Source organism: Pongo pygmaeus, chromosome 4 (genome assembly GCF_028885625.2).
Source record: "Pongo pygmaeus isolate AG05252 chromosome 4, NHGRI_mPonPyg2-v2.0_pri, whole genome shotgun sequence".
In the NCBI taxonomy this organism is placed as follows: Eukaryota; Metazoa; Chordata; class Mammalia; order Primates; family Hominidae; genus Pongo; species Pongo pygmaeus.
This window is the reverse complement of record NC_072377.2, coordinates 181,334,305-181,347,433: the sequence shown is the minus strand read 5'-3', so window position 1 is coordinate 181,347,433 and position 13,129 is coordinate 181,334,305. Positions and strand designations below refer to the sequence as shown.

Below are 13,129 nucleotides of genomic sequence, written 5' to 3'. Positions count from 1 at the left end.
AACTGGAAGTGGGAAGGGATTGGAGGTGGGCCTGGAGGGAAGCAGGGTGTGCCCTTCCGAGGCCCAGGAGCCCCCAGGGCTGACTCTGAACTAGCCTCTCCAGACAGCCAGGCTTTGGTAGCCTTTGGGCTCACCCAGTGGGTTTCCCAACTTCCTAAATGGGATGGGGCCTAAGGAAAGAAGCCTTGGGTACCCACTGGGGTGTGGGTCTGTCTCTGACTGCTGGGAAGGCGGGCCCCGTTGGTGTCCTCCCCTCCAAGGCTAAGGTGGCCCAGCTGCCTAAATGTGCTTAAGAGTAGGGTGGGAGCTGTGTAAGGAATGTCTGCCCTAGGCCTGCCTTACCTGGATGCCAGCCATGTACGGGTCCCTGGGCTGATGCACGTGCACATACCCACCCCTCTGTTTTGCCCTTGACACATTATGGGCAAAGACCTAGCCAATGGGTGATGCTGGCAGATAGGCTGTGGCCAGTGTGGGAGAGTTCTCTGAAGACGGTGGTTGAGCCGGCCTCGAAGTGGATATTCACCTGGGAGGAAGGGGGACTGGGAGGCACTCAAGGGGAGCTTCCTGCCTGGGCTCTGGGGCTGAGAGCTTGTTGCCTACCAGTCTGTCCCAGATCTGGCAACCTCATCGCTGCTCTATAGACTCCCAGTGTCCCCAGCTCCCTAAGAATGCCCCGTAACCCCCATCGAGCTTGTTCCTGGCCTCTGGACTGGGCACCCAGTGCTGCAGGAGCCACATGAGCTTTGTAGCTGACAGTTCCAGGTTCAAGCCCCAGCCTGGCCACTTTTCAAGTTGGCCCTGCACAGGCGCTTCCCTTGTATGGAAAGGTAGGTGTGAGACCCATCACCTTTCTGGGCAGCTGTGAGAATCCACCAAAGCAGCCAGCCAGCCCCTTGAGTTCCCAAGCCACCGCAGGACTCTCACCTGCTGGGGAGTGGTGCTGAGTACCAAACTGACCACCTGGTTTAAGCACAGCCAGAAGGTGCCGAGCCAGCAACCTGGCAGAAGGGGCCTTTTGTGGCCCCACTCGTGACATGTGGAGTGCCTGCTGCTTCCCATCAACCTTAGGGAAATAAGGGGAGCGGGGACCTGCTCAAGGTCTTCCAACTGGTTAAGTGGCCGTTGCAGGGTGGGGAGGAAACCAGGTAATGATTGGGAAAGCTGGATCCTACCCGTGTATCATGAGAAAGGAGCCTGGGGTGGGTTTGCCCCTCTGCCCCAGGCTGTTTTGAGGTGGGAGTGGGGGATTTTCAGGTAGGTGATAGCATGTCATACCAAAGCCCAGCCCTGGGCAGGTATGCAAGAGTGAGCGCGTGCCAGGTGGACGTGGGTATGCAAGAGTGAGCGCGTGCCAGGTGGACGTGCAGGACCCTGAGGCACTCTGCCCGCACCTGGATCAGGACGCCCTGGCCAGGCTCCTCTTTGGGCTAGGGAGGCATCCAGGGAACTTCTTGGCTAGGGTTAAACTCACCTTAAAGCTCTTACCACAGTGGGTCCCTGGCAGAGGGAACTCCCACAATTCCTTTCCCAAGAAGCTTCCCTGAGCTGTTCTCCGTGCCCAGCTCTATGGTGGGAACTGGGACCCAGATGGAGACGAGGCCCCTGGCAGCTTGGAGCTCAGTCTGGTAGGGAGGCAGACGCGGGAACAGCGGGACCCAGTGTGATCAGCACTGTGGAAGAGAGGATTCTCCAGCTGACAGGGTTGGGGGTGGGGCAGCACCAAACAGGGAGGCCCCTTGACCCTGAAGGTGTCAGAGTTGGTGCCCTCCAGGACACAGGGTTAGATGCACCCAAGTAGAGGAGCCAGATGGATGGTCTAGGGCTTTAGTGGTTTAGGATGGCTGAGCATGGGAGGCTGGGGTGGAAGCAAGGAATGGAGCTGAAGTCAGTGAGACACAACCAGCTTTAAAAGCTGGATTAAGGATCACAGGGTTAAGGCCCAGATGGGGCCTCATCTGGAAGGTAGGGGATTCCCTGAAGGGTTTTGACTGGTTGTGTTGGGGTGTTTGCTCCAGCATCTACAAAAGCACCCCCAGTCTCTGTCCATGTGGTTTAGACGGGGCTGGGCTTGCACCCCCTGCATACACATACTCCACACACATACCTGGAGTGAGAGCGCCAGGTGGGAACGTTCCAAGTGACAGACTGTCCTCCCGCTAACTTAGAAGGTGTTCAAAGGATATGGAGGAGCTTCGGGGTCTTAGCTGTGGGCCCCATTCTCATCAGGGCACACCCACCAGAACCAAGATGATAGAGCCATTTGGTTGCAAACTCAAGGAGTCTGAGTGGCCAGGCTGGATACCTGCCTGCTGTGCACTGTCAGGGAGCAGGGCACTTGGGTTCACAGGTTCACCAGGATGGCACCCATGGGGCAGTGATTCCCCCGTTGAAATCAGGGTGCCTGTATACAAAGAAAAGGGAACGGGTACTGGAAGGCCATTCCCTTTGCATAAGGAACACATATCCTCTCCCTTAACACATAGGCACTTAGATTGGTTCACTGATAGAGACTCAGCCCAAATAAGTCCAAAAAGAATCATTCGTGGAGTTGTTTGCTTGTATTTTGCTCAAATGATGGGGAAGGAATTGGGGTTCCCTTTCCTCCAGGGATAGATGGCAGGATATGAGCCTAGGGCTGTTGGGGTTGTCCTCGCTACCTCTTGGGGTGAACTTGCCTGAGAGTGATGCAAACATAGAAGCAGATACGTGCCTGACACCACTGCGGTAACACCTGGAAGCAACTGTGACCAAAGCTAGAATCTACCCTGGGACTTGCCAGTTGCATGAGCCAGTCCCCTTTGAGCTCAAACCTTCTTCTTTCTTTCTTTTTCTTTTTCTTTCTTTCTTTCTCTTTCTTTCTTTCTTTCTCTCTCTTTCTTTCTTTCCTTTCTTTCTTTCCTTCCTTCCTTCCTTCTTTCCTTCTTTCTTCTTTCTTTCTTTTCTTTTCTTCTTTCTCTCTTTTTTTTTTTTTTTTTTTGAGACATGGTGTCACTCCGTCCCCTAGGCTGGAGTGCAGTGGCGTGATCTCGGCTCACTGCAACCTCTGCCTCCCGAATTCAAGCAATTCTCCAGAGGCGTGCAGTTTTTTTTTGTTTGTTTTTTTTGTTTTGTTTTTTTTGGTAGAGACGGGGTAGAGCTCAAACCTATTTGTTTGGGAGTTCTGTCACTTCAACCCCAAATGTTCCAGTTAATATGGTGGTGGAGGGGTGCAGTAGAGAAGTTGGACGAAAAACAGCCCAGTTAAGAGGCCGATGGACAGCCAACTTCAGAGTGGCCTCTGCAAGCTTGGACCTCGGGGTAGACAGTGGGGGCGCTCTCTAGGGGTCATCTGTTACCTGCTGGGGTGGGGGGGAGGCATGTCCACGGAGGCCAGGGCTGTGGGTTCGGCACTAGGTCCTCCTCCCCGTGGCTTGCTAGTAGGCATGTGGTGGTGTACGCCTGCTGGGCACCTAGCGGGAGGGGTCGTGAGTTGGGAGGGAGCCACATTGGGGTGCCTGCCTGCTCGGGGGCCCCTGCCCACTGCGTGTGCGCCGCGCCTGTCAGGATGTGACGGGGACCTGGACATGTGTGTGCTCTCCGAGCTGAGCTGTGTGCGCGTCGGGGTTCTCGACCTCAGCTGCCTGGCTGTGCATCCAGCGTGCACGACCGGTGTGGCCTGGGCTCCAGCCTGGAGTGTGGACCGGGTCGGCCGGCGTGTGCCTCCCCTGTGAGGGTGCCCTGGCGGGTGTGAGCCCGGCGGGCTGGAGAGCCGGGTCTCGGCGCCGCAGGTGGGTGACCGTCCTCCCCCTCCTTCCCTCCGGGGGCAGCCTCCTCACGGCGTGTGGCTGGGGGTGGGGGGCCCTCTGCCGGCTGCCGCGCGCGCGCACGCCGGGCTCAGCACCCGCCGTGTACGCGCCCGTGCGCGCGCCCCGCGCCTCCAGCCCAGCTCTCGGAGCCGCTTTCGCTGCCACTGTCTGCTCCCCCGGGCCGCCGCCGCCGCCGCCGCCTCCCCCCGCAGGCCCGGGGCTCTGTCCGCTGGGCCCGCGCTGCTCGCCCCGAGCCAGGAGAACGAGCTCGAGGAGGATGCCTGGGCCCGTGAGTACCGCGGCGGCTGCGGGCCGGGCGGGCACGGAGCGCGGGCGGAAGATGGTCCCAGGACTGAGCCCTACCCCGCGGGCGGCTCTGCGCCCTGGCCCCGGGTCGCCGCCCGGGTCCCCCGCCCGGGCCGCGAGCAGCCCCTCCCCCAGTCCACACCGGAGGGAGGGAGAGCGCCAGTGAGCGAGGGAGCCGGAACGGGGCGCGAGCCGCCACCAGTTCGCTTGGAAACGGTTGCCACAGCAACGGGGTTGCGCTCCCCGGCAACACGACTGCGGGGCGGCGACGCCCCCTCCCCCTCCCTCCCCCCTCCCCCGACCCGGGCCCACAGCTCGGGGGCGCAGGGGGAGAGGGGTGCGCGGCGGGGGCATGTCGCCCCTCTGGCCCGGCTGGGTGTGCCTGCCTCCACAGCCCGTGGAGGGTGGGGGTGGGGGCGAACGGCCGTGGGCACGAGCTGGCTCCCACGTGGCTGCAGTCGTCGCAGCAGGGCTCCTGGGGTGGCTGCAAACGTGGGGGCGGCCCAGCCCCTGGGCTTGTCACGGGAGGAGGAGGCATGGAGGCTGGGGCTGGGGTCTTTGCCCATAGACCCCCCACCCACCCACAGCCGTCACCACCTAATCGCGCCAGCCTAATCGCGCCGGCCCTGGACATGGCCTGAGCCGAGCTGGGTTCCCCAGGGGCGACGTTTCTTACCAGGGTAGAGGAGCGAAGCTTGCATCCCTCCTCCTCCTCACGGCCGAGGCACGTGCCAAACCGGGCATGGGCCCGCGGTGAGTCTCTGCTCCGTGTTCCTAGCCACCATTCTCCAGGGAGGGGTGGAAGCAGAGTGCGCAGGAGCAGAGGAAAGGACATTGCTGACCCAGGGAAGCTGAAGCCCAGGCCAAATGGGAGCGACCCAGCCCATTGTCTGGATCACAAGTGCCCCTTTCTTGTCTGAGCACAATGCCCCAACTGTACTGAGTGGCATGCAGGTTGGCCGGCAGGGAGGCCCGTGCCACATGGAGGTGCCTGGTCCTCCAGGGGAGCTCCTCTGGGAGGAGAATGGCCTCTGACTCAGAGGAAATGACCTCTGGCTCCCCTCCCAACCTCCCCTCAGCGGGCATCACGCTGGAGAGAGAAATGGCCCTCCTGCCAGCTCTCCCAGGCCTGACTCAGCAGATGCCAGCCCCGACCGCGGACTTCAGATCCAGGATCCCAGCGACCACAACAGTCCTTGGGTTTCCTTTCCCATCCGGGGAGGCATCCTAGAGGTGACTGGCATCTGGGGCATTGGAGGCCTTGGCATAAGATGCCCTTAGATGGGTGGTGCCCTGGAGGTCAGGCCGGAGTCTCCTGCAGGCAGGGGCACCTGGGGAATTACTCACGGGTGCCTTTCATTCCCTTCCTGCTCTGTGAGACCTGTGTTGAGTGCTCTGCATCCATTATCTCCTAATTTATTTTACAACAGTTGCGCAAGGTAAGTTTATTATCCCCATTTTAGAGATGAAGATTCTAAAGGGAGGCTCAGGGAGGTGAGTGACTTGCCCAAGGTCACACTACCAGTAAGTGGCAGAGCTGAGTCTACAGTGCAGGCTTCTCTGCGGGCAAAGCTCCTCTCTGCCTGCTAGCTAACTTCTCTTGTAACCCAGGAAAAGAACTGTAGAGCCTTCTTCCTTCACTTTCCTCCAGTGAGGACATTTCTCGTCTTTCGGGTCTTGGTACATTTTTCCTTCTTCCAGCAGAATCAGCCACATTCTTGCTCCCTCAGATGCATTATAGGATGGGGCTAGCTTTCTCCCTCCCTTCTTCACTTCCTCCCTCCCTCCATTTTCTCCCTCTGGGTGAGACCAAGCAGCAAAGGGCTGCCTCAGTCCCCTGGGAAAACCCCAAGCCCTGGTCCTCAGCTCATGGGCTCCGTGGCCTGCTCAGCTTGCAGTCTTGGCTGTGGGAGAGAAAATTTAGCAAAGATGGGTCCATGCACGGCTGCAGCCTGTGGGTGCTCAGTCTAGCTCCAGGCATTGGAAACCCAAATGCTTCCAAGGATCAGGGGGGAAATGGAATGAGTGAGGCGGGCCAGGGAGCCGCTCAGCTCCAATCTTTGTCACTGTGTGAAATGTGGACTTGGTATGACCTGACTGTCCAATTTTCAAGATGAACCAGAAATCCAGACCTTTATATAAAATCTCCTGGATTTTTAAATGTTGGCGATTAATCAGAATGTTTTTAAAAATGGATTGTGAACATGGATTGTTTTTAAAACATGTCTGAGAACTGTGTCCAACCTAAGGGTCCTGTGTCTGAGACCTCTGGTCCGTGGGAAAGGGACAGCAGGTTTTGCTGGGCCGCCTCCAGGCTGTGTACACTGTAACACCAGGGGCTGCTTTCTGCATTTGAGCCTCTTGAGGCTGCAGGGTGATCCCTCATCAGAGGGAGTTCTGTTGTCCCCTCGGCACCCTGGTCCTACTGCTGAAGAAACTCCAGCTCAGGTATGGGAGTAGCCAGGATGGGCTCACATGGCTCAGTGAGGGCAGAAGCCAAATTGGAGCCCAGGCCTACCCCTCGGCACTCTGTATGTTACCCAGGCTGCCCCCAACCAGGGTATCACCATCATGCCCATGGGGCCACCTCCCCTGGAGGGTCAGATCATTATTTCCATGCTAGCTGCGGGGATGAAGGCACAGAGAGCCACAGGCTGAGGTTTCAGTGGAGGAACCTGGTCTCTGAAAACCCTGCCCTGAGGAGGGCTGGAGCTGAGTGCAGTAGACACTGGCCTGAGGGAGGGCTCTCCACCTACAAGCCCACCGAAGCCACAGTCTCTGTGGTCTTATTTGTAGTTTCCCAAGCCCTGGGTTCCTGGCTTGGTGTCAGGGTTAGGTCATCTACCTGCAAGCGAGGGTGCCACTCAGAACCCTGGCCTAGGCGGAGGGCGGTTCTGGCCAGCTCCAAGCCTGGCTGACTGGGAGTGGAGACAAGTCCTGTCAAGTCCTCTCTGGCCTCAGTTCCTCTGTGTTGATGTGGGAAGGGTGTAAGGGTGTTACCAGTGGCTTCCTGAAATGCCCTTCCTGTCGGGACCGAGGACTTTGTCATCACCCGGGCTTCACACCACCTGGCTATGGAGACCTGAGCTGGACCCACTCCTTGAGCCTACATCCTTGTCTGTAGAGAGAACAGCAGCCACCTCCCGAGTTTTCCTCAGATAACTAGCATAGAGACCAGTAGTGGGCCTGGCATATGCAAGGCACACAGGACAGGCTGTCAGTCTGTCCTGCCCCCCAGCCCTCACCCCCTGCTCTGAGTTCCTGTCCCTTCCCTTGAAGACCAGCAGCTCTAGCCTCAAGTCCAGGTGTGACCCAGTGCCCCTGCTGTCCGGGATTTTCCATCCCCACCACTCAGAGCCCTGGTGTGTGCCTCCGTACAGCCTTTTCCTTTGATTCACGTACACACACGGATTCTCCACTTGCTTATAAACCACCCTGCCAGGCGAGGGCTGGGTGATGGCTTTTCTCTGAGTGACGTTTTGGTGAATGGCTGACATTTCCCAGGAAGGAATTGGACACAGACCCAGCCCTTGAGGTGCTCCCGGTCCCACAGCTAAAAGACCAAACAGGTAACGAGCCCTCCAGCATCTCCTTCCATACATAGGTGGTTCTTGAGCTACTTACTGGGTGGCAGCTGGTAAGGCCGATGGTGCTGGACCCTGGCCACCCCGGAACATCCTGGCATCATTGGGCTTCCCATCCCTGAGGGGTGGGGTGGCTCAGGTGAGCCCAAGAGGCCTCGGCAGGAGCTCATTCGGGAGGCCAGCACCTAGGTCAGTGGTTCTCAAAGTGTGCTCCCTGGCCCTGCCCTGCAGTACCAGCATCTGCTGGAAATTTGTTTAAAATGCAAACTCGGGCCCCATCCTAGACCTACTGAATCCAGCTCTGGGAATGGAGCCCAGCACTGTTTTAACAGCCTCCACGTGGTTCTGATGCTTGCTTAAATTTGAGAAGCCCAGATCTAAGCCATGTTAAATGCTAGATTGGCTCCTGAGGCAGCGTAGTGTTGTGAAGAGTGACTAGGCTGGGCAGGGGCACAGCACAGTGGCGATGGGGGCCGGGGAGAGACGATGTTGGCCTGGCCAAGGCAGTGGCAGGAGGACCAAAGGAAGTGGACAAATGCCACCCTGCAGAGGATGCGGTGGACGGAAGGAATGGTAGGCTCTTTGCTGAGATAAAGGACCCAGTAGCAGATCTTTGGTGCTTTGGCGTGTAAGGCTGAAGTGTGCATAGGGCGGTGCCCACAGCAATGCAGCCAGGCCCTGGCTCTGTGTGCCCTTGGGTGTCATTTAATCTCCTTGAGCCAAGTGTTCTCATCTGCCAAATAACAAGAATGCTAGCCTGCTTCGAAGAGTGACTGTGGTGCCCAGTCCTCAGGCAGGGAGCACCCTGGGGACACACACATCTCTGCATCCTCAGCTCAGAAACCACCATCATCAGAGCTAATGTTTGTTGGCACCTCCACACTCTTTGCATGGATTAGCTTCACCTTCACCAATGAGGAAACTGAGGCAACTTGGAGGTTAAGAAACTCACCAAGGGTCTCGCTTTCATCCCCCTGCCATGCTCCCAGTGAGTGTGTGGCCCGGGAAAACATGCAGAGCGATATGGTTCAAAAACACTACAGATAAATCAAGATGCAACCCTAAAACATGTTCAAATAACCTTCAAGAAAGTAAGAAAAGAGAAACAGGAAACAAACAGAACGTGAGTAATAAAATGGCAGACTTCGGTCCATCTGCAGGGCATCGCTCCTAGCACCTGAACGCGTTGGGTAGGTAGGAGGAGGCAGGTATTTGCTACTACCAGTCTGCAGCAGTGTGGGCAGTGGAGGGAGTGGCAGGGAGCAGCAGGCGGCAGGCAGGCTCTGAGTCTGAAAGGCTCCCAGACAAGGGCAAGAGCTCACATAGTAAAGGAGCAGTAAGGGGGCATGGTTTTTTCGGGAGGCTTTGCCAAGTCTGGCCTGGTCAGGTAGAGCATTTTGAAAAGTCTGAATGAACCTCTGATGTTTATGTATTGAGCACCTATGGCTGGTTAGATGAGAGTCTATGGAACACCTGGGAGGGAGGCTTCAGATAGGATTCTGTCAGACAGGATTCTGTCAGACAGTGTTCAGTGTCAAATCCCCACCCACTCCACCTGGGGGCGGAGCCAGGTTGGGGCCAGGGGGCTAGCTATGTGACCTTAAGCAAGAGCCTTCCTCTCTTTGGCCCAAAGTTGCCTAGTCTATAAAATGCAGCTATGATGGCACCCAGCAGGTCCTGGGCGTGGCCTGCCCTGTATGGCCTAATGCCCCACCTGCTGAGCTGGGTGCCCTCAGGGCACAGACCCTGTCTTTTGTCTCTTGCTAACCTGGAGCTGCCATTACATCTCCCCTTCATCCTGTAGCTCTTTCTCACGCTGCTGTTCCACAGCAGCGTCGGGCTGGTGAACAGGCATGCCAGGGCCCTGGTGGGAAGGGATGGGAATGCATTTTGGCTGCTAGCTGGCTTGTCTGCCCAGTGGCCCCATGGCTGCCACTTACATCTGGCTTATCAGAGTTTGGATTCAGACTCAGGCTAAGTCCTAGCTCCTCCCCTTCTGAGCTGTGTGATCTGGGGCAAGTCATTTCCCTCTCTGAGCCTATCTCCCTGTCTATCAAATGGGCACAACCACCACGGACAAGATAGTGTTGAAGAGAGGATTCTGCGTGATCCTTGAAAGATATTTCTAATTCAGCTAAACCCTATCACCTCCAGCCCCGGAGTTACCTTTTCTGACCCAGAGCTGTTCCAGCCTGGCAGACCAGGGGGACCTCTAGTTAGTGCCAGTTTCCTCAGAGCATTCCTGATGGCTCAGGAAAAGAATAACAGATGTAATTAACTCCCAGTGACTGGCAGCATCGTGTTTTTATCTGGGCTGCGTCACCATGGCAGCCTCATGGCAGGGTTGTCGAGGGGGCGGGCAGAGCTATGGTTCCTGCCATTGTCTGTTCTGGAACGCAGGCCCAGGAGAAGGGGACTGGCAAGGGCACCAAGTGGCACGTGGCTGAAGGCAGCCATGGAGTCAGACAGGAGCCATCTGGGGAGAAGTGTGGGGTGGCCCATCGCCTGGCTTCCCCCCAGCTTGGGGCTCAGGCTCCCTGTGGCTCTCGCAGCAGAGTGTGTGTGTGCCTTGGGCATGCTGAGGGTGGGGTCCGTGGGGCTCCTGGAAGAGGCCCACAAAGTAGCCCAGGCAGCACTGCCCCCCACCCACTCAGGCTAGGGTTTTGTGGCCAGGCCTGGATTCAAATTATGGTTCCATCACCTGCCATCTACACAGCCAGTTGTTCCCCTAACTCCTCGTCTGTAAAATAGGAATCATTCCAGTTACCCCAAAGGCTTTCGTTCAAACCCGTGTGTATAAGGCATTCAGGAAAGGCTCAGTTCTGTTCTGTGGGGGCGGTGAGCAGTCACCTGCCACCCTTCACTCTCAGAGTCAGGGCTCCCTCCTACCTCCCTCTTAGGGTGCAAGGTTCCCCCTCTCACCCGCAGCTGTGGAGAGGAGGAAGCGGAACTAGAGATGCCCATCTGGAGTGAGTGCAGGACCAGGTGGGTATGAAAGACTAGCTTCCAACCCTCATCTAGTTTTCCTCCCCTCCGCGAGAGTGAAAGGGAGACGGCGGCCTGAAGATAGAGGCAGAGCCAAGTGGGGCTGTGCAAGGGCAGGAGGCGGGGAAGCGGAGTTGGAGCAGGCAGGGCGCCTGGAGGAAAGGAAGAGAGAGTGGCCCACGCCCGGCGCGGCGCGCTAGGCTCAGACAAACGCAGGGCCGGTGGCACGCATTACCAGTCGGAGCCACGCCTGAGCCCTCCTACGGGAGCGGCGGAGACCCGGAGGGCGCGGTGCGGGGCCAGATGTTCCGGGCTTTGGGCAGCCAGGGGCTGCCAGGCGTCTGTACAGGGCGTCGGGTGGCTGTCTGTGGGGCTCTAGGAGATGTACCACTCTTTCCCCGCCGCACAGGCAACCGCGCCGACACGCCTCTTCAGGGACCTGGTGCGCACAGGCTCCTGAAACCCTTTGGCCCCGGGACTGCGGATGGCGAATCTCTCGTACGGACTCAGAGCTGGAGTCCGGCCTTCGCGCGCCCCCTGCTGGCCCGCCTCGGCGCCCCTCGGCGCCCGGGCTCCGCGGCGGCGGCCGGGGCTCAGATCGGGGAAACCCTACCGGGGAAACCTCGAGGCGTGACGTCACCCTCCTCGGTGACGTCACCGGGCCCCCGGGGAGCGCGGGGTTCCCACGGAGGAGGCTTCCCCCGGACCGCGCAGGGCGCGGGCGGGGGCCGGGAAGTCGTTGGGGGCCGCGGCGCGCCTTCACTGCGCCCCGTGTCTGCCCCACAGGTCCCACGCGGCCCCGGGTGAGGCACGCCCGCGCGCCCGCCGGCGCCATGGGAAGGAGCGGGCGCCGCTGCTGTCCCCCGCCGGCGCGCGCACGACTTGAGACCTGCCACGGGCAGCCCCCGGCCGCGGGTCCCCCAGTGACGCTGGCGGCACCTGAGAGTGTGGCGCGGGCCCGGGGCCACGCAGCGGAGCCCAGTGTCCAGTGAAGCGGCTGAGGACCCGCCGCCCGTGCCGCCGCCATGGTGATGTCCCAGGGCACCTACACGTTCCTCACGTGCTTCGCCGGCTTCTGGCTCATCTGGGGTCTCATCGTCCTGCTCTGCTGCTTCTGCAGCTTCCTGCGCCGCCGCCTCAAACGGCGCCAGGAGGAGCGACTGCGCGAGCAGAACCTGCGCGCCCTAGAGCTGGAGCCCCTCGAACTCGAGGGCAGTCTGGCCGGGAGCCCCCCGGGCCTGGCGCCGCCGCAGCCACCACCACACCGTAGCCGCCTGGAGGCGCCGGCTCACGCGCACTCGCATCCGCACGTGCACGTGCACCCGCTGCTGCACCACGGGCCCGCGCAGCCGCACGCGCACGCGCACCCACACCCGCACCACCACGCGCTCCCGCACCCGCCGCCTCCGCACCTGTCGGTGCCGCCACGGCCCTGGAGCTACCCGCGCCAAGGTGAGTATCGACCTCCGCCAGGGGGCGATCCGGGCCGCCGGGAGTGGGCGGGCGTTGGAGGGCTCGCAGCTTACCCTCAGGGCTTCCACCCGCAGCCTCCGGGAGAACACGGGCGGCGGCGGGCTCGGGTTCGGGCTAGGGCTGGGGCGCGGGCGGCCCCTGGCCGGGCCTCTGCGAGAGGCTGGGAACCGGCGGCCTCACTCCCTCTGACCGCCTCCCACTCCGCAGCGGAATCGGACATGTCCAAACCACCGTGTTACGAAGAGGCGGTGCTGATGGCAGAGCCGCCGCCGCCCTACAGCGAGGTGCTCACGGACACGCGCGGCCTCTACCGCAAGATCGTCACGCCCTTCCTGAGCCGCCGCGACAGCGCGGAGAAGCAGGAGCAGCCGCCTCCCAGCTACAAGCCGCTCTTCCTGGACCGGGGCTACACCTCGGCGCTGCACCTGCCCAGCGCCCCTCGGCCCGCGCCGCCCTGCCCAGCCCTCTGCCTGCAGGCCGACCGTGGCCGCCGGGTCTTCCCCAGCTGGACCGACTCAGAGCTCAGCAGCCGCGAGCCCCTGGAGCACGGAGCTTGGCGTCTGCCGGTCTCCATCCCCTTGTTCGGGAGGACTACAGCCGTATAGAGGGGCGCCCGGCGCCCCGGGCCCCACCGGCGGACTCCTGGCCTGACTGCGGGGCTTTTTAAATGCTTCCCTGGACTGCAGGGAGGGGCGGGGGGAGGGAGGGATTTCTTATCCCGTTTGTTACATTTTGAGGATAATAAAGGTGTGTGATCTGGTTTGGTACAAGCGGAGGGTGCACCCGCTGCTTTCGCCCAGGGTTCTGTGTGACCAGACAAGCCGGGGCCTTGGCGGGAAGGACCCTCAACGTGCGTTTCCGCCACAACAGAGCCTAAGGGTACAGCACTAAGTCTAAGATCAACCCTCCTCCGGTGGTTGTAGGTTCCAGGCGGCTTCCCCTGGGAGCCTTAGCCACTAGCACCGCTCCCCCACCCCGCCCCCGTCTGGCGGG

General features: G+C 60.0%; 1 protein-coding gene across 4 annotated transcripts; it reads left to right on the top strand.

Annotated features, from left to right (window-relative positions):
• Positions 1-3,888: 3,888 nt before the first annotated feature.
• Positions 3,889-12,906, top strand: PRR7 (proline rich 7, synaptic). 4 transcript variants are annotated; one of them, XM_054487271.2, is made up of 3 exons: positions 3,889-4,077; positions 11,450-12,115; positions 12,344-12,906. In XM_054487271.2, exons 2-3 carry the CDS (start codon positions 11,689-11,691, stop codon positions 12,739-12,741), a joined length of 825 nt encoding a protein of 274 aa, XP_054343246.1. In that variant the 5' UTR covers positions 3,889-4,077; positions 11,450-11,688; the 3' UTR covers positions 12,742-12,906. The 4 variants fall into 4 exon arrangements, with proteins under 4 accessions (XP_054343246.1, XP_054343244.1, XP_054343242.1 ...); XM_054487269.2 differs by lacking the exon at positions 3,889-4,077 and adding an exon at positions 4,100-4,847; XM_054487267.2 differs by lacking the exon at positions 3,889-4,077 and adding an exon at positions 4,857-5,327.
• Positions 12,907-13,129: the final 223 nt, after the last annotated feature.

Coding starts and splice junctions, on each gene's coding strand:
- PRR7 (XM_054487271.2), top strand. CDS start 11,689: ATGGTGATGTCCCAGGGCACCTACACGTTCCTCACGTGCTTCGCCGGC. Junction 12,116..12,343: donor CTGGAGCTACCCGCGCCAAG/GTGAGTATCGAC, acceptor CCCACTCCGCAG/CGGAATCGGACATGTCCAAA.